General features: G+C 36.6%; 1 protein-coding gene across 1 annotated transcript in view; it reads left to right on the top strand.

Annotated features, from left to right (window-relative positions):
- GBE1 (1,4-alpha-glucan branching enzyme 1) overlaps window positions 1-21,912 on the top strand; it is a 300,636-nt gene that overhangs the window by 274,835 nt on the left and 3,889 nt on the right. The window contains exon 15 of the mRNA XM_017347168.3: window positions 12,641-12,758. Within this exon, the coding sequence (XP_017202657.2) occupies window positions 12,641-12,758 (118 nt within the window). The remainder of the gene's footprint in view (window positions 1-12,640; window positions 12,759-21,912) is intronic.

The raw sequence follows: 21,912 nt of genomic DNA, 5'->3' as shown, positions 1-21,912 counted from the left end.
GCTTCATTCCCTAAGTGGCTGCAAGGAGCCTGGAACTCTGTTCAGGTCTCCCATGTGGATAGTAGTGCCCAAGCACTTGGTCTTTCTTCCACTGCTTTCCCGGGCACATTAGCCATCAGCTGGATTGGAAGCAGGGCAGCCAGGACTCAAACCTATACTTGGATTTGGGATGCTGGTGTTGCAAGCCGCAGCCTAACCCACTGTGCCACAATACAGACCTGTTTTCTTAATGTTTTTTTCTTCCAAAGATTCATGTAAACTCTATGACTTCCAGAATCATAGATATGTCCTGTTTTTATGTTGGCAAATGTAGAGTTTTGCTCTCGTTGCTAAGATAGTGGTTAGAAATATCAGTTTTAGAATATGACCACTTGTGGGGTCAGGTTCCTTTTCTACCACGTATTTGTGTTTTGAAAATAAACTTTCTGTTTCTCAATCTCTTCATCTCTGAAACACCTTTTTAATGAATTGTTGCTGGAACTAGATGAGCTCATGTGCATGAATGAAAGACTTAGCAAGTGTGTCATCCTCATAGTATGAGCTCAGCAATTCTTAGCTGCTATGGCCATGGTTACTGTCATCATCATCGTTCTAAAAATGCACTGTAATTTGATAGCAAAAGGAAGGAAAGTAAAGGATCAGAGAAATATATACTAATCCCCCTTATTGTCTAGAATCTCATCTTAATTGTTGTTTTCATTTCCTGTTCCTCAATTCACCGCCACAAAATGGTTCCTTTAAGTTCTTTCAGTATTCTGCTGCCTGCCAAATCTTATCCTCACTCCTATACTATCAGCCTACTTTGTATTTAATGATTTATTCATTTGAAAGAACAGCATATATACACATATATATTTGAGTCATATATATGTGATATATTTATTTGTGTATATATATATGTAAATATATATATGAGAGAGAGAGAGAGAGAGAGAGAGAGAGAGAGAGAGAGATTGGTCCTACATTAACTGTTTCACTTCCCAAAAAGCCACAGTGGCAGGGAGTGGCCCACGTTCAGTCCAGAAGCCTAGAACCTAATCTAAGCCTCCCAGGCAAATGGTAGGGGCCCAGACACCCAGACTGTCCTCTGTTGCCTTTCCAGGCACATCAGCAGGGAGCTGGATCAAAGCAGGACAGCCAAGGACTCAAACCAGTGTTCTAATGTAGGCTACTGGGCATCAAAAGTGGCAGTGCCACAATACCAGGCCGAACCTCTCTTTTTTGAGAAATTTTTTATTTGTTTTGATTTATTTGTGGAACAGAGCGGCAGGGGAGGGTGGAGAGAGAGAAAGAAAGAGCACTAGCCCATTTACTGGTTCACTCTCCCATGGCCATAGAGCTGGAGGGCTGAAGCCAGGAACCTGGAACTCAACTTAGGCCTCCCAAGTGGATGGCCTGACCCTGCTACTTGACCCATCACCACTGCCTCCAGTGTCTGTATTAGCAGGAAACTGGAATCCGAAGCTAGAGCCAGGGTGAACTCAGGCACCCTGCTGTGGGACTCCAGTTTCCCATCAGCAGCTTAATCTCTAGGCCAAAAACCTGCCCACCACACTGTTGATTCTCCTTTATATGCCACAGCACCACTTGATTTTGTCCCCCTTCTTTGTGTTCTCTTCCTTCAAATCCAGATGTCGTTGGTATTTTCACTGGAAATCTAAACCTGAACATTTATTCTATCTTCTTGTATTTTTCCCTTAAAGAACTTACAGGTCCTGAAAGCCTCAGCTCTAGGCTCAGTAGAGAAGTCACCCCCGCCCACCTTGATCTGGGCCCTAGGCATCAGGAAGAGCACATTGTGTGATACTTAATGACTCTTAGGAAATACTTGGCACATGGAATCGTAGATTTTTTTTGAGACTTGAAAGAACTTACATAACCTAGTTCAACCCACTGAAAATAAATAGAATTACCTGAGTTAGAAGATCTATAAGCTTATTTTAGGAGATAGTTTCAAAATTAGTGCCACAGTTATGTTTGAATAGTACTTTATTGTATATGAGTGCTTTTATTTACATTGACCTGTCCAATCCACACATCGTCTCACTGATGCCTGTCAGGCAAGTGTTCTTACCTTCCATCTACAAATTCGGATCAAAAAGAAGTATATAACCTTCACAAAGTCGTATTCCTACAAAGTGGAGAAATGTGATTTAAATCTAGGTTCTGTGAATTCAGTACAGTTTTACACTTGGACACTTAGATAATCTGTCTCATTTTTTGTCTGTGGAATGCCATTACAGTACGTAAAGTGTGTCTCATTATAATTTTATTTTTTCTCTATTTCTATTTTTAAAAGTTAATGATGCCTATATCTATTTTTTTCCTGCAATGTTTAATGTCCTAGTTTCTGACACTCAAAAGCACAAATCAATATAAATGGGGAAATTTCATTCTATCTTTATTGAGGTATGCCTGACAAATATGAATTTTTTATATTTGATATGTATGATGTGATATTGTAATGTACATATGAAATGGTTACAACAACCAAGGTAATTAATATATCCTTCACCTAGTTACTTTTGTATAGTCATCCTCATATGATTACTTTTTGTGTGTGTGATGGGATCCTTTAAGACCAACTTTTTATCACGTTTTTAGTATATAATGCATGAACTACAGCTACAGTGCTGTACATGTATTAGATCTCTAGAACTAAATCCTCCCCAACCCATGACAGCCTCTATCCTGCTTTCCATTTCTAATGATTGAGTTTGTTCAGAGTTCACACTTACGGGATCATCAGTATATATGTGCCTGGCTTATTTCAATTAGCACAATGTCCTCTAGGTTCATCCTTATTGCAGATGGCAAAATTTCCTCATATTTAAAAGATTGGATTATGTCCTTTTATATATAAACACAATTTTTAAATATATTCAACCATTGATGTAAATCTACATTGTTTACTTTTCTTGGCTGTTATGAATAATGCTTCAGTGAACATAGGAGAGCAAATTCTCTTCAAGATCTTGATTTCATTTCCTTTGGGTGTATAACCAGAAGTAGCATTGCTGAATCATAAGTATGCACATTTTTGATTTTTTGAAGAACCGCCATATTGTTTTTCATAATGGTCACACCAATTTAAAATTTCAACAACAGTACTATCTTAGCCGTGACAATTAGTGTAGAAAAACAAATAAAAGGCTTCCAACCTAGAAAGAAAGAAGTAAAATTGTGTTTCATGTCATATTTGCAGATGGCATTATCTTATATATAGAAAATACTAATCATCACATGCACCCAGCATGATTAGAACTAATGAATTAATTTCTTAAAGTTGCAGGATAGGGGGCAGAGTTGCAGATGACATGAGTTAAGCCACTGACTACAATGCCAGCATCCCATATGGGCATAGATCCACTTTGTATCTAGCTCCCTCCCTGCTAATGCACCTGGAAATCAGTGGAACATGGCCCAAGTACCTGGGTCTCTGCCACCCCAGCCACACATGAGGCCTGGATGGAGTTCCAAGCTCCTGTCTTCAGCCTGATCCAGCCCTGGCCTTCTAGCAGTTGGAAGGTCTTTCTCTCTGTCTCTGTAAATCTGCCTTTCAAATAAATAAAATAAATCTTAAAAAGACAAAAAGTTGCAGGATAAAAAACCAGCTGCATTTCTACACAGTAACAACTTTGAAAAAGAGATGAAGAAAATAATTCCATTTACAAATGCATCAAAAAGAATATTTTGGAATAAGTAGAACAAAAATGCTTCAAAAGGGCATAATCACCTTTTTTGAGAAAAAAAAAAAAAAAACAAAATTTTTATTGGACTTAAGTATATGCCAGCTTCTGGTGCTCCTTAGAAAATTGTCAAAATAGGCACTTTAGGATACCAGAGGATAAAAGTTTTTGGGCTTTACCAAAGAGTCAAGGATAAGAGTGCTGGTTTCATTGTTTTTTATATAAATTATTGTTTATGCTATTTATTGGATATTAGATATTATAATATGCACACTGTTTCAGTGTTACTGGTGTAGGATTACAATATGGGGCTTCAAATGTGTTTAAGCCATACACAGTAACTACATCCATAGTTAGATAAAGGACAATGAGCTTCCTTAAAAAAAATTTTTTAAAGATTTATTTTATTTATTTGAAAAGCAGAGACAGTCAGCAAGGGATCTTCCATCCTTTATTTGACTTCCAAATGGCCACCACAGCCCAGGCTGGGCCAGGTTGATGTCTCGACCCAGGACTCTATCTGGGTCTCCCACATGGGTGGCAGGAGTCCTAGTTTTTGGGCCATGTTCCATTGCTTTCCCAGGCACATTATTAGAAGCAGAACATCCAGGACTGAAACCATTGCTCTAATTTGGGATGCCAGTGTCCCAAGAGGCAAGTTAACCCACTGCACCACACTGATATCCCCTTCCTTGTAAGTTTATGTTAACAGCATTTCATTATATATATTTTCTTTTCTCTCCTTAATAATGCTTAATGTAGGCAACTTGCTCCTGGTGATAGTTTTGTCTGTTGGCTGCCTCTGATGACTTATCTAGTGAATAGATAGAATCACCCTCCTGGTTTTGATTAAATCTATCATGACCAGTATGGTCTCACCTCTTTAAATGTTAATGATAATCAGATTAAAAAAAAAAGACTCATGTCTATGAAGTGGCTATGATAACAAATTAATAAATATTATACATATAATTTGATTCAAATTGTGCCATAATTTGTACTACTTTGAATTATGTAAGTCACTTCTGTTTAATGATAACCAATACATTTGTTGATTTTGTTTTGAATGGTACAAACCAGCAATTGGCAGAAGTAGTTTATCAGCCTTACTCCTTCCTTGTATTATTATTCAGCACTTCTACCCAGTAATATTAAACCAGTATGATTGTTTTAAAGATGATTGCTAACTTCTGCATTAGATTTGTTGTGCTCCTAGAAAATATATCAGCAAACACAAGGGTTTGTATGGATACAAGTGTATGTGTTGAAAGCTTTCTCCTTCATTTTTTAAATGCATATGGGGAGATGTTTATTTGAATCTTTTCTGTCACGATAATCAATATGATTTAGTTGTAGGCTGTGTGCCCAGAATGACTGGAATGATGACACATGTGTGTATGTGCGTGCACACAATGCACTCTGCAAGCTTTGCTTTCCAGTCTTTCAAAGGAAAATAGCTCAGCCCCTGCTCATTCAGTTTTCTAAAGCATTGAATGATACCACTACTACTATGATTTTCTATGTGCTCTTACAAGTTAAAAGAGAAGGAGGAATATGCATTAACTCTGCATTATTGCCTGTAAGTTATGGCTTCAAATAAAGAAAAAGGATGTTTCTGCTATCACAACTGAAATAATCAGCTTTTAAATATGTAAGTATATGAAAATTTTTACATTTTGCAATTGTTAACTGGAAAATAGAGGTAGAGTAAAAGTAATTATTATGTAATATTATACCTAAGTCCCACATGCAAGACCTGCCAAATTATTAGTTATATGATTTAGACAAGCTCCTTTGCTGTGATTAATTTAAATCATTTGTATAGAGATAACTGACCAATCAAGTTGATAATGAAGGCTTTGAGTAGGTTCTGTCATCAGTAAACTTGTAATCATTTATCTATATCAACTAAGAGTTATATAAATATCTATGTCTCTTACAACTCAGTTATTAAATTGAGAATTAATTGTTTCATGTTGACAAGCATTTGTTTAGTATATTGAGTTCTCCAAAAAAGGATAATGTTTTCTACTGTAAATGTTCTATTTTATATCTATTTATAAAGACTATAAACTCCTTGAAAAACATCTAAGTTTAACTTTCTAGATGATGAAATGGGATTGTGTAATTTGTACAAGTCAAATCCAGAAACCCCATAATGAAGGGAAGAAAATCAAGGTTAGCCTTTTATAACCAAGCAGTATTAAATTATTTCTTCAGGTTTAGCACAAAGATGCACAGGTTAAAAGTCAAAACCCAACGGGAAGACTAAAATAGGACCATAATGAAAAGAAGATACCCTCATACATATATCAGTTACTAACTTAGGTCCTAGGTGGGTATGGAAAGTGTTTCTTAATGAAGACAAATATAATAAATTTAAGTATATTAGTCATTGATTACAATTAAAAGTCAAAGTATGAAAGAATGCAAGGAGACAATGAATTTGCTGTTAGGATGCTCAGTGTACGCTTTTTTTTTTTTTTTTTTGGGGGGGGGGGACAGGCAGAGTTAGACAGTGAGAGAGAGAGACAAAGAGAAAGGTCTTACTTTTTTCTGTTGGTTCACCCTCCAAATGGCCTCCACGGCTAGCATGCTGCACCGATCTGAAGCCAGAAGCCAGGTGCTTCTCCTGGTCTCCCATGGGGTGCAGGGCCCAAGCACTTGGGCCATCCTCCACTGCACTCCCGGGCCACAGCAGAGACCTGGACTGGAAGAGGAGCAACCGGGACAGAATCCAGCACCCAACCAGGACTAGAGCCTGGGGTGCCGGTGCCACAGGCAGAGGATTAGCCAAGTGAGCCGTGGCACCAGCCTCAGTGTAGGCTTTGCCAGACCAACGCCATATTTCTCAAAGTTTGAGCAGCAACTTTTTTTTTAAAAAAGTACCTTAAAACTATGAAAAAGTATGTGATCCCCAAACTGTTTGTTGTACTGTCTGATTAAACTTTAAGGCAAATATTTGAGAAAAATAAGAAAAATGTTAGATTCTCATGAGAACAAAGACATGGGGAGAAGGAAATAGAACTAAATGTCATAAAGGAAGAAAAGGCCAACATCAGTATACAAAGTAACATAAGAAATAAATACATGCACTTTGAAACTTTTCATCTCTTAAGCCAGCAATTAACTGGTCCAGTGTTTAAAATAACAGCAAATAATTTGAGCATTTTCTTCCAGTGTTAAGTACTCATTGTAGATTGCTTAGGCTAATCCCTACCACAACCCTCTTACATAGTACTTCTCTTTACAAATGAGAAATTGGGCCTCAAGGATGTTAAGTAATTGCTTGGAGACATCCAGTTGGTAATTGGCCGAACTGGGATTACAATGCAGTTGTTGGACCATGAAGCCCATGGGTACACCAACATATTTTGTGTGTTGGATGCTTTCTCCTATCCCTGTCTGCAAGCAATGGCTCATATGATACTTTCCTACTGCTTATAATCAACTTTATTATTGAAAGACTTTCAAGTTGCCAGTTATCTTTTCCCATTAGATATATTACACTTGACTCCATTTAAGACTGTCTTAGAATAAATTTGAGGGAAAGCATTTATAGCTTAAGATAAAATTATTTTGGACTCAGAAGCAAATTGTGTTTTTAGAAAATGTTGAGCCTGTCTGCTGTAAACTTTTTGTTAACAAAGCACAGTCCAAAGGTGAATGAAACCGGTTATCTTTTGCTTTTTAAGTTCTAAATAATAGCTATTATTTGATTAGATAATTGAATTTATAAATTGTTTGGATAATCCTTCGTGACACAACACAGAGCAAAATATTTAAGGGAAGGTTAGAATAGGAGTATGCACACACCATTTTTTTTTTTTTTTTTTAGCTGCAATACTATAACCTGCTAGGATAAAGAAAGTTCCTAACTAGGATAGGAGTATACTGTAAAGTATTTAGAATTATTTTCCTATTTGCATAGAGAAAAATGTAGTATTCAGTGTTTTGTATTTTCATTTGATTTGCTATTTACTGATGTGTGTCATTAAGCATGCCTAAGAATAAACTAATAATTTGCATGAAAATGCATTTCAAAAAGCATAGCAATCCATTAATTAACATGGTGGATAATGACATTTGAGCCCCTCTTCCTTTGAGCTTGTTCTTCATTGCTATTCTGCACTGGAAAGTCTATAAAAAATTTGTCACTAAGAAAGCCAACTTGCAGTGATTGGAGTTTATTTTGTAGTCTAAAATCAAACCTTTTGTTGATTAAACAAGCACATCTTAGACTGTAATAGAAATATGCTTCAGTTTTTGCAGTTAATTAAAACGTGTGATTGTCATTTAAACTTTTAATGAAGACGGTGTTTGCAAACTTGAATGCATATGTAGCTCATGCATAAAAATGTTGCTTTTTTCAAGGACACAAAATTTTAATGTGAACTAATAAGAATGGAGAAAAATATATACTGTTTTCTTTAAAGAGAAATTGGATTTGGCATTTATTATATTTAAAATATATTGTACTATAGTTGATAATAAGTTTTTTAAATTCAACTTCACATTACTGACTTTTTAAATTTTATTTTTGGAATATTATGATATTGGGGGCTTTTTTTAAAACTAAAGGAAAGAAAAATGGATATTTTCCATTGAAAGTAATGTAATCATAAATGTCATATTGCCTTAAATAATTCTGGAAAATATTAGAAATCTCATGAATTCTGAAGTTCAGTGTGTATTCTGGATCAAAGACAGAAATGCAAAATTTAGATATATACACACAGGCATACAAACATACCTTTAGAACACATTAGGAGACGTACACATTCATGAACTAATATAACAGCACTGCACAAGACTTTGCTATTCCCGCTATTGTCAAGAGACAGAGCAACTAAAAGTTATTAATTATGTCCTTTTTGTGATTCACCACAGTAAACTAGGCATAATTTAGCTATATTTATAAAATAAATATATCTATTTTAGATCCTATGCACCTATAACCTTGAGTTTTGTGACTTGTAGTTAGCAATGAATAAATTTAAATTCATGAAATATAAAAAAGCAGAATATATTAGAACATTGTGGCCAGCTCTGTGCTGAATAAGTATATTTAGACTATTAAAATCATAGAACTTTCTTTACTTTCCAGTCCTATTCTTACCCTATCAGTTGATGGTTTATAGGTGTATCTAGTATTTTCTACCTTTGGTATAGATTCTCTTTACTGAAGTCACTCAGCTTTCATAAATTAATTTTTTAAGATTTATTTATTTATTTGAAAGAGTTACACAGAGAGAGGAGAGGCAGAGAGAGAGAGGGGTCAAGAGAAGTATTCCATCCCATGGTTCACTCCCCATTTGGCTGCAATGGCCAGAGCTGGGCTGATCCGAATCCAGGAGCCAGGAGTTTCCTCCGAGTCTTTCATATGGGTGCAGGAGCCCAAGGATTTGGACCATCTTCTACCGCTTTCCCAGGCCATAGCAGAGCTAGAATGGAAATGGAGCAGTCAGGTCTCGAACCGGTGCCCATATGGGATCCTGGTGCTTCAGGCCAGGGCATTAACCCACTGTACCACAGCACCAACCCCCAGAAATTATTCTAATCATGATGATGTGAATGCATTGAATAAAGAATTAGGTGTAGAGATAACAATATACTTTTTACATACTTTTTGATGTGTCTTACAGTGATTGACATAATGTTCTTTTCTTTCCTCTTTACTAAAGATATTTAAAATAACATCTTAAAATTGATGCTGTCTTGGATTTGCAGTTATATGGAAAATTACTAGCTTTTCTATTTTGTGACTTTCTGGTCACTGGAGGGAGTATCCCTCTTTCTGCCCCCCCCCCCCAAGGAGTTGTACCTCGCAATGAATTTCCTTAGCTTCATCAGCGCATATAAAGTGAGTTAAGTGCAGAATGATATAAATGATAGTACTTTTTCCATCAAAATCCTTCTACTTTGAACAGACACTTTATCAAGTGTCTGAGCAAACACAGCAGCTTTTGAAGTATTTGAAGAGCCATTGAATTTAAGAGTCTTCATGCCTTCACAGTTCTTTAATCTTATTAGTACAGGCCTCCTCCAGAACATGGCTCTCCCTCGGTTCAAATTTAAGGACATAGATTATAAAATAATGCTTAAACTTCCTATCTGCTTCAGCCTATTGATAGATATATCAAATACTTACAAAGCTCTCGAATTTAAAATGAGAAATCATAATATTTTAAAATGCTATCCAAATTGATAGGGACCTATTTGATCTGCTTAAAAAAAAAAATCTCTTCAAAAACATTTCTATCATTCTCTCCCTGCTGTGGTTTCCCAAATTGAGCAGTGTAAATTTTTTGTGTGAGTAGTTTCTTGTTACCCGTATGTGATCAAACGGGCAGGAAGTGGATCTAGAACAAGTACAGTAAACCTTAGGTATTCAGACTCCAAAGGCATGCAAAGAGCACTAATCTTTAAATTTAAATGTATTAATAATTTAGATGGATACCACTTTATCTAATTTTCCTATTTTTATTCTTTTCATATTCATTTTTCGAATCTTATGCTTGGAGTCTCAACTTTACAAATAAGAAACTGAATAGGAAAACACTTTGACTCATTCTTGGCATAAGAAAGATGCCCACTTGTAGATTTTATGGTAATTAGATATACTTCTAACTTGGGTGTATATCTCAGCCCTACCACTTAACAGGTTGTTTATATTTGGTCACACCTATTCTCCCCATGCAATTTTCTTTCCCCAAATTCAACATCAGTTTCCTTACTTTCAAGTATGACACATCAAAAATATCAGTCAGTATATATAATTCTCTCCATCCCTGCTATCAGAGGTTAGCCACTTGCCATCCTTGGACTGTTCATCTCCTGATTAGTATCTGTGCCTTAGTCTTTTCCCTTTCCTTCCACTTCTACCCCCAACTACTAGGTTAATTTATTTTTTTTATCATCATGGATTTTTTCAAGAATTTTCAACTTTAGATTCAGCATTGTGACACCATGGATTAAGCCACCACCTTAAACGCCATCATCCCATATCAGAGCACTAGTTTGAATCCCGGCTGATTTTCTTATGATCCAGCTCCCTGCTAATGTTCCTGTGAAAACAGCAGAAGATTGTCCAAGTGCTTGGGCCCCTACCATTCATGTGGGAGAACCAGATGGAGTTCAGGCTGCTGGCTTTGTTTTGGTGCAAGTCTGGCACTTGCAGCCATTTGGGGAGTGAACCAGTGGGTAGAAGATTGTTTTTCTCTCTTTCTTTCCCTTTCTCTCTGTCCCTTTGCCTGCCAAATAAATAAAATAAATCTTTAAAATGAAAGACTTCTCAGCATTATCAGACTTAATAACAAAATCTTAACAGCCTAACCCAGTCTTCAAAAAATTATATACAGAAATCAATCCTACGTTTCTTTGTTGATTCTTCCTCCCATTGCATATTTCTTGTTCTACTTATCAACGCTTACATGCTTGCCTAATCTCCCCTTACAGACTATAAATTTCATATAAACTAAGACTATAACTCAGTTATGATTTATGTCTTAGTGCCTTGTATGGACTTAGTGAAGATAATTTATTATTTTTCCTCTTATATATAAAAAAAATGCCATTTTTGGTGAATCCCTGTGTTATGTCTATCTTCATGTATGACCCAGAGAGAGGTGTTCAAGAAATAGAAAGGATGAATCATTGTCCATTACTCATATGTACTATTATTGCGATAATTGTGGCTGTGATGAAAATATACTAACATTTCTGATGTTGGAGATTTGTATACCAGGAAAGGAAAACAAAAAGCATTTAACACTTTCATATCCCTCCTTAGGCTAAAAGAAACAAGATTTCTATGAACCAAAGTATACTTACTTATGGGTTTTTATACCAATTAGCTCTTCTAGACATTCTGAGCATAATAATTGTGAACATAATTATGATAGCTTTGATTTATTTTACTATGAATATGGTAATACTAATATGTTTAATAACTCACTATGAAAAATCAGATGTTAAATTATAGCAGATTATGTGATTGGCACCTGAATTCATCCATGGCATGGAGGACAGTATGGTTACTTTATCATGACAGCTTTCACCTCTCTGTTCCTTATTTTAAAAATCAAGATCAAAACCCTATCAAAGGCACTATGATTATATTTATTTAGTTATATTTTGTTATATATTTATGTTTGCTTAGTATTTAGTGATGGAGGAAGAGAGGAAGAGAACCCATGGAGACAGCAAAATGGTTGAAAAGTTGCTATATGTTGAACTTAACTCTTTAACTAAAGAGTTAAATTTCAGTATGGAGAATATGGAGAAGAATTTCTTTTTTTTTTTTAACTTTTATTTAATGAATATAAATTTCCAAAGTACGACTTATAGATTACAATGGCTTCCCCCCACCCCATAACGTCCCTCCCACCCGCAACCCTCCCCTTTCGCACTCCCTCTCCCCTTCCATTCACATCAAGATTCATTTTCGATTCTCTTTATATACAGAAGATCAGTTTAGCATACATTAAGTAAAGATTTCAACAGTTTGCTCCCACACAGAAACATAAAGTGAAAAATACTGTTTGAGTACTAGTTATAGCATTAAATCTCAATGTACAGCACACTAAGGACAAAGATCCTACATGAGGAGTAAGTGCACAGTGACATGGAGAAGAATTTCTAACAAATGAAATGGGTCACTTCTAGAAGTAAAATAGATTTTCGGTTATAGACAGGTGTAGTCCCAGGCTGCGTGCTCACTTGGTGAAGTGTAATGAGGGGATAACAAGGATCTCAGAGGGGGTAACAAGGGATAGGTAACCTTTATAACACCTCCTTCAAACAGGAGACTCTGCAGTGTTACACAAGAGCGCGCAGCACAAATCGTGATTTAGATTTCAGAACACTCACTCTGTACTTGCTCTCTCAGAATGTATTTTATAAGATTTCGATCAGCACCTGAACTGTTGTGAATTCCTTAAGAGCTGTACATTCAAAATTGTGCTGGATTCAGATGCAGCAGAATATGGAGGACACCACAGACTGGACCACAATACTGATTTCTTTTCGGAGCCTTTTGGACATAATGGCCGTCCCAATTCTCTTTTGGTAAGTAAAGCCCATAGGTGTTTTCTTTTATTTTGAAGGTTTCATTTTTATAGTGAAGTTTTTTTTGTTCAAAGAAACAACTCTTCAAATCAGTAACATGAAAAACAAAGTGTGGGAGATGTAGAGGAAGAGGACTATCCTTGAAAACCAGATGTTACGTTTGCTGCTGGATTCCACTGGGTTTTGAAGAAACAAATAATAAGGGATATTTGGGTGATGACAGGGGAAATTTGAGAGAGGAAGGCAGTTTTTAAATTTTTCTTTTGACTTTGAGCACTTTTATTCTTTATGCAGCAATATACTTCCCTCCTGTTCTTGATCCCTCCGTAATATTTCACATTAAGCATATTTCTACATTATTGACTGTCTAATGAAGTTTAATTTAAAACACCCCAGGGATGGGTGTTGTGGTGCAACGTTTTAATCTACTCCTTGGCTTTAAATTCTTTGCCATACCAGAGTGCCTGGTTCAAGTTCTGGCTACTTTGCAGTTACCATCTGGTTTCCTGTTAATGTGTTCCAAGAGCAAATACATTGCAACGTTGTACACATTCATTATACCAGTGAACTTGCCCCAACTCTAACTATTGCAATATCTGGGGAGAGACCCAGTGAGTGGAAGATTCCTTCTCTCTTTCTATATCTTCCTTCCAAGTAAATGAAAGATTAATATAACCAAACATCTTTAAAAAATAAAACATTAAATGAATCCATACAAATTATCTTTTTTTGTTTAATAAATTGAAGACTGAATTCATGCTAGATATAAAACTTTCTGGTTTCCTCATATTAATGAGAAAAGCATTATATTTTACAAACAATTTTTATATTGTCAACACAAATGATTGAATATTGCTTTAAATTATTAGATTTAACTTCTTTTAAAGATATAGAATAACATTATAGATGTGGAGCAGTTCTTCATTTAATTTATCACCATGTAGTAGTCTTGGGGTCATATCTACATTGTACTATCTCCACCACCACCACCCTCTTTGTCCTGGCTGATCTTAGGCTTGTCTATTTCTTTTCTCTCTCTCTCTCTCCTTTTTTTTTTTTTTTTTTTTTTTTTTTTGACAGGCAGAGTAGGCAGCGAGAGAGAGAGACAGAGAAAAAGGTCTTTCTTTTTTCAATTGGTTCACCCCACAATGGCCGCTGCAGCCGGTGCACCGCGCTGATCCGAAGCCAGGAGCCAGGTGCTTCTCCTGGTCTCCCATGCGGGTGCAGGGCCCAAGCACTTGGGCCATCCTCCACTGCACTCCCGGGCCACAGCAGAGAGTTGTACAGGAAGAGGAGTGACCAGGACAGAATCCAGCACCCCGACCGGGACTAGAACCTGGTGTGCCAGTGCCGCAAGTGGAGGATTAGCCTATTGAGCCACAGCACCGGCCTCCCTCTCTCTGTCTTGGACCTGCATTTCTACTTTTTTTTCCATTGTAGAAGTTATTGGATCAATATGTGTTTCACATTCATGGTTCCAAAAGGCATCTAACAAATGTACGGATATATATATTTTAAGATTTATTTATTTACTTGAAAGAGTTACACAGAGAGAGAAAGAGAGGCAGAGAGAGAGAGGGAGGAAGAGAGAGGGAGAGAGGTCTTCCATCCACTGGTTCACTCCCCAGATAGCTTCAACAGCTGCAGCTGCACCAATCCGAAGCCAGAAGCCAGGAGCTTCTTCCAGGTCTCCCACACGGGTGCAGGGTCCCAAGGGCTTGGGCCATCTTCTACTATTTTCTCAGGCCATAGCAGAGAGCTGGATCGGAAGTGGAGCAGCCGGGACTTGAACCGGCGGCCATATGGGATGCTGGCACTACAGGCGGTAGCTTTAGCCACTAAATCACAGTGCCAGCCCCATGTATGGATATATTATAGTTCATAAAGCTGTGGTTTCTACAAATTCTCTCATATTTCAAAAATTTTGGTATAAATCAAGCATGAGAATCTGTATGAAAACTCCATCCCCTCTGAATCACCTGGTTTTCTTCTGTTTTTCCACCTGTTAAAATGATGCCAGAACTTCATTTTTTCAGCTGCTGTCTTATATACAGAACTGATGTGCTGTAAAATAACAAAAATATCACAGAGATTACAAAGATTGAATTATTGTATTATAGGCTGTGAGGAAAACACAATGGCCATGAAAGACTTCGGTGTGCCCTAAGTGTGCGTGTGTGCTTATTGGTGTGTTGCTGATATTGATACAGCTTTCGACAGAAATGTAGAGAGATGTATGTGATTTTAAGAGAAAGGGCTCAAAGGTGTTATCAGATTCTTTCTTCGAAGAATTATTACTATAGTTTGTCAGAACATTCAATTTTGACATGTAAAATAAGATGGATAAAAATAGTTTCAGCAGTGAATAAGAAAATTACCTTAAAGCCCAGAAATAACCAAAAGATTTAGAGATCTTTGAGGGGTTAAGAAAGATGATTCAGCTCACAGAACAAGTCATGGAAAAGCAGTAACTGATTGCAATAAAACTGAATTTTAGGCAATTGAGCTAGCCTGAAAGGAGTTTGAAAGATTTAGACAGCAAAATTCTTATGTAGACAACACTCCTAAATGTCCGTAAATCCCAACAGGGTTCTGTATGGACAGAGGGCTGGTGAATAATGAAAAAAAAATCACAAAATGTCATGGCAGAAGACCTGGAAGGAGGCACCTACCCAGTCTGTAAATTACTACTCAAGGGAATCTGAGTAATTTTAACATATTTGTACCTCAGTTTTTCTCATGTATAAAATGAGGATTAATGGTAGTATCCTCCCTACAGCAATAAATTCTAAGGAAGCATAAATTATTGACGTGGCCAGCCTCTTGGAAATTGCAAAATGCTATTGCACGTGTGTTGTCATGGCTATTCAGTAATTACTTAGGTATTTTAAACATGTCAAGACACGGCGTGCTTTGAGGGCACATGATTACGAATATCTTCTCACTACTTGGGGAAAATTATAGTCTAGGTTGAGGACTCAGAATATTTGAGGATGGCTAAAAAATATGCTGACGTCCCTGGCACCCTTTTGATTTTGTTGGAGCAGAGATAGTCTGTCATAATTAAAACAAGTGACAGCAGCAGTCAGATTACTTTTCAAGCACTAATTGAATTGATCTCCCAAATATGGCATGTGCAGCTCTAAATTAGATGGTAGAATGGAGAAAATCTCATAAGTCCCAGTAATAGGTAGAGGAATATGGCACCACAAGCACATGAGAAATAGAAAATAGCTTAACTACTGCCTGTAATAGAATTCCGATCCAACTCCATCAGTTAGATAAGGGTTAGCCCTGTCTTCCCAGCAGCAACATCTTGTTTTGGATGACTACAGGTGCTTCAGGAATTGCTCATGTAAATAAGTTTTCCAGCTCCGGATGAAATGACCACTAATCTTAAAGTCGGAAAAAGGGAGTCCCAACAGATCAGTATGATATAGAATATCCAAGAAAACAGGTTTCTTCTTTGCCAGAGTTATTTTTGTAAAGAGTCAGAGAAAAAGAAAATCACATTAATAAAGGTACCTATGATAAAAATGTCTCATGTTAATGGAACTCCTTATTAAGCTGAATTGTATACACTGGAATCCAATCAAGTGCTAGACCATGACTATAGTGCTGTAGGACTCCTGCCATTGCCAGTAAGATCACTTCTGCCTCCAACATTCCTGGAATAAAGGAGAAAGAGAGGGCAAAATAGAACTTTTCTGTCCTCCATGAAATTTCTGCCCGTCATAACTAGAACATAGCATTTGCTAAAGCCTCATTTGCAAGCTCAATAATCCAGAGGATCTGCTGAATAAGTGTCAAATCTGTTTTCAAAGATAGCAACAAACAGAACTGGAAGGAATCTTTAAATAGCCATACATGCTGCAGTATCAGCAGGTACCGCCCTAGCATTGTCTTTGTGCTCTGTGAGTTGAAACTGGGAAGCCAGGGGATAACTGCATGTGTACCACCATTGCAACAAATTTGCTAAGGTCAGAATATCCCACAAATGCTGGAAAGTGATGGCACAGAACTTTTCTTTTCTGCTTTACTAGAACACCCATTTTCACATAATCATTTCTCTACATTTGCGTTCCTAGTGTAAGAACTGATATGTTAACTTGTGTGTTAATTAGTGTACTGGAAATTGTCAGGTGGGAGGCAGGCTTCCTTTTTCTTCTCTAATTCATAAATTTAAAGCCTATGGCACAAAAGGGACAGCCAAGATTATTGAGACTGGAATGAATTCGATTTATTTATAGTAACTAAAGCAGTCTCAATGATAAATATGTAAATAAAGCAATATTTTTAGCATTAATTACTCTGCCATTTAGTCTCCTTACCAATAAGAAGTAAATGTATTTATCCCTATTCTGAATTAGGAAGTCCATAAGTAGACTTTTGGTTCTTAAAGTTTATTTTTTAATGTTTCTAAATTAGATGAGGTAATGTATATTTCTGTATAAAAATGCATATTAACATCACTTTTCTCCTAACGCTAACACATAAAAATGGGAGTTAGAGTAAAATCTCTTCATTGTTAGGAAATATTCTGAAAGAAAAAGCATACATATGAAGACTAATGTTATTTTAATGTCATTTTTATTTTTCAAAATAATTTATAACTTTTTTATGAGGAAGGGGTTATAGGATGTTACAGGGTTTGATTTTTTTATTGAATGATACTTTCATCCTACTAAGGTTATATCCAAATGTGCTATTGTTAAACTTAACAATTTATGAGGAAATTTTAGTATTAGCTTTCAAATTATTAAACTTTTTTTAATTTTAAAATTTGACCTCAAATATCTGACACCTAGCTTTCAAAATTTTGCTATTAATTTTTTGAGTAATGATTCTACAGGAAAATAATACTTTACCTGAATGACATAATAAAACAGATCGTTGTGTGGTCAGTTATTATTTTACTCAAGATTTATGTATTTATTTGAAAGGCAGCATTAGAGAGAAGGAGGGAGGGAGGGAAAAGGAGAAAGAGATCTTCCATCCATCCCTTGTCCACTCCCCAAGTGACTGCAACAGCAATGCTGAGACAGACCTTGAATGCCATCCAGGTCTCCTACATGGATGGCAGGGGCCTAAGCACTTGGGCCATCTTTGGCTGCCTTCCCAGGAGCATTCACAGGGAGCTGGTTTGGAAGTAGAGCAGCCAAGACATGAAATGGTGCTCATATGGGATGCCAGCATCAGTCACAGCTTAGCCCACTAAAAATAACAGTCCCCAGTTACTTTTTTTAAGACAAACTAATGATTAATGTGGTATTTGTCATGAAAGTAGTCAAAATCACTGGGTAGATTAGCATGCTACTGCCTCTCTTAGTAAATGAATTGCATTGTACTTTGATATTCTGATTCCTTGTGAAGAATTGACTGTGAATATGGCTAGAGACTAAACTCATGGCCATCAAACTCATGGCCATCATCATCTGATTTTATATTATCTTAATGTGATCCTAGCTACAAAATGTCTAGGACTTAAAAGCTAATAAATGGATGTAATAGGTATGTTTACCAGCATGTAGTATCTGCGAAATGCATACTAAATGGCTTCTACAAGTGTTTATGTGTACTAAAATAATAAATTATTTATACTTAAATTTATTTAAGCATTTACATATAAAATACTTAAATACATTATGTTATGTTCATGTTTCCTTTCTCTTGTGTGAGTCAAAATTGTTCTTTTTTAATTATTTATGTATTTACTAGAAAGGCAGGACATCTCCTGTATTAGTGAGCTTTTTGTTATTTAACTAAAATACCAAAGAGGAGCTTCTTGAGAAGGATAACGTAAATTTCGGCTTACAGTTTGAAAGTTACAATTAAGATTGGATGGTCCTTTGCCTTAGCATTTGATAGATGCAGTTCATGGCAGATGCACAGGGATGATCACATGTTAAGTTACAAAACATGAAGAGAAGAACCAGATGGAACATAAACTAAAATAATCAACCCCTGGGGAGAACCACCCTCCAAAGGAACACCCCAGTGATCTAAAGACCTCCCAACAGACCTACATGTCAGACTCCATAGTTAGGTCTTAACCCATCAACCATTAAGATTAAGGCATCAGAGTTTAAAGAGCTGCATAAGTGTTGGGGAGAAAAGTCCTACTTCAGGCCCTAATATTTCCTCTCTGTTGGTTCATTTCCCAAATGCCAATGATAACCAGGGCTAGGCCAGGCCAAAGCCAATCTCCTACATGGGTTGCAGGGACCTAAGCACTTGAGCAATCACTTGCTACCTCCCGAGGTGCACATAAGCAGGAAACTTGAATCGGAAGCAGTGTCAGGACTTTAATCTAGGCACTGTGATATGTGATATGTGATGTCAGCATCCAAATTATGCCTTAACTGCTTTACCAAAAGCCCATCCCCAAAATTAAAATTATAAAATGAGAATTATTTGGCCAATACTTAGCACTAAATTTTAGAGGTCCTGATTTGTTTGTGTCTATAGTTATCTCCTCCTAAGAATTAGCTCTGATTATCTTATCCTTTAGTATAATTGGTAGTCATTTGCTAACCACTAGGAAATTAATTTAGATATTCAGAATCCTAATACAGAAGAAAACTCACAACTAAGTAACTACTCATAGTAGAGAAAAATAACTTGCTTGTGGAAATTATTTCATATTGCTTATACCGCAATGGACATAAACCAATATAAACACGTTGTGGTAATTTTTCAAAAAATGTTTGTTTATTTATTTTGTTGAAAAGGCAGAATGACAAAGGAAGTTAGAGAGAAAGAGATCTTTCATCCATTGGCTCATTCCCCATGTGCCTGAAACAGCCAGGTGTGGGCCAGGCCAAAGCTAGCAGGCCACAATTCCATCTGTATCCCCCAAGTGGGTGGCAAGGACTTAAGTTCTTAGGCCATCATCTTCTACCTTCTCAGGTGCATTAGTAGGGAGGTGGATTGGAAACAAGCATCCCAGACTTGAACCAGCGTTCTGATATGGATTGAAGACTTACCAAGTGAGGGCTAAACCTGCTGTGCCACAATGCTCATGCTACACACTATGCTAATTAACATTGTATTTAAAAGATGTAATTCTAAGGTCTGACAGATGGAGTTCCTGGCTCCTGGTCCAGCCTTGTCTTTGCTCTCTCTCTCTCCTCTCTTCTCTCCTCTTTTTCTCCACACTTCTGCCTTACAAATAAACAAATCTTAAAAATATAATTCCAGGGCCGGCACTGTGGCACAGTAGGTTAAGTCTCTGCCTGCAGTGCCGGCATCCCATATAGGGACTGGTTCGAGTCCCAGTGGCTCCTCTTCTGATCCAGCTCTCTGCTATGGCCTGGGAAAGCAATAGAAGACGGCCCAGGTACTTGGTCCCCTGCACACACATGGGAGGTCCAGAAGAAGCTCCTGGCTCCTGGCTCCTGGCTCCTGGCTTTGGATAGGACCAGCTCTGGCCATTGTGCCCATTTGAGGAGTGAACCAGTGGATGGAAGAGCTTTCTCTCTCTCTCTCTCTCTCTCTCTCTCTCTCTCTCTCACTGTCTATAATTCTACCTCTCAAATAAATAAAAAAATATTTAAATAAATAAATAAATATATATATATATAATTCCACAGTATTCCTGTCAATGGTATTATACAATTATCAACTGACGACTTTTTAGCAGATAGTATTATGTGTATAGTGTGACTGAAATTGAATTATCAAGCTCTTTCCATAAAATGATCAATATCATTGGAGCTTTTTTCTTTAACCATAAAGTGCCAGAATAGGCAACTTCATGCTAATGTGCAAAAATCATTAATTTCTTATAACATCCTTATTTTAACCTTTACATCTGGAATAGCTAAAATGTTAAAAGATCAAAGAGAACAAGACTTTCTAAATGATCACTGTATATTTATTATAGTTATTATTTATGTTTAATTACTAAGTCATTTTGAGGTTGTAAATCAAACAGAGTAGATAGCACAATTGAGTAGAAATAAACAGAAGACTAACTTGACTTGTTCTGGTATCTCACTCTATCACACTTTCAGAGCAACCTATTGTTATTTGCCCTAGGCCTGACTAATGTATTTCATGGCCACTTTCTTGGGAGTTTCAGATTTAATCTGAGTCCTCTGACCTACATGATAAGACGGTATCATATCAGAGAAATGATTTTAACGCAGAGGGAACTGAAATTCTTTTGTTTAGTTTTTGGTACTGGGAGAAATTTATACTGGTCTTCACTTTTAGCTTGCTCACGGCAGAACCACTCAGCATTACTCTGATTGTAACCCACTGTCCCACGGATTATTTAAATTCAGTAGCTATGATCTTCAAACCTAAAATACATAGACACTCATTGGAAACCTTTCAAGGGGCCAGTCACTATCTTGATTCATGCCTTAAGTCAGATTGTTGGTTTGTTTTATTTCTCCTCCTTTACCTTTGTTGATCTTGATTTTTTCTATGGTTTGATTAGGGAAATATGTCATCCTTTGGACTGGATCTGTCTGGATCCTTGGTATTAGTTCTGCTTTCACCGATCCCTCCTCTACCTTCCTTCTGTGTACCAATCTCATAATATCTCACCTAACAGTCAAAGTCAAAACCTTCAAATAAAAGGGATTTAATTCACAACTAAATTCTTACATGGTTGAAAAGTTGTAAGCCATTAAATACAACCTAAAAATTATAAGGACGCATGTTTTAGCATTGGAATATGTAGTTTCTCCATACTCAACGACTACAGAAATGTGATGTCCTTTTTGGAAATACCAGATTGCAAATCAGATTCTGAGACATGGAGCTGCATAGCAACTATTAGCATTTGTGAAATTTTTCTCAAATAAATACCATTTTCTAAATCACTAATACTTTTAATTGAAGATCAGAAGAACTATTCTCTAGCCATAACATTCATAATGTAATTTTCTCAAAATGCTGCCATTTTAAAACTGCTTTAATATTTGATGTTCAAAACCAATTATGTTGATCTGTCAGTTTCTTTTCATTTTTGTAAGTTTATTAGAGATCTTAAGGAAAAACACTGAGTTCATTTGCAGAGTTGAGATGCGTTGGACATTCAGAGTCTCATTTAATGAGTATCAACTGTTGTATTCCTGTTTTTATTTCCTTTCCTTAAAGCCATGTTTGCTTTGCACTTTTCATTCTTATTCTAAACCATGAA

This window comes from Oryctolagus cuniculus, chromosome 4, assembly GCF_964237555.1.
Source record: "Oryctolagus cuniculus chromosome 4, mOryCun1.1, whole genome shotgun sequence".
NCBI classification, from domain to species: Eukaryota; Metazoa; Chordata; class Mammalia; order Lagomorpha; family Leporidae; genus Oryctolagus; species Oryctolagus cuniculus.
The sequence above is the reverse complement of the archived record's forward strand: the minus strand, read 5'-3'. Positions and strand labels throughout refer to the sequence as shown.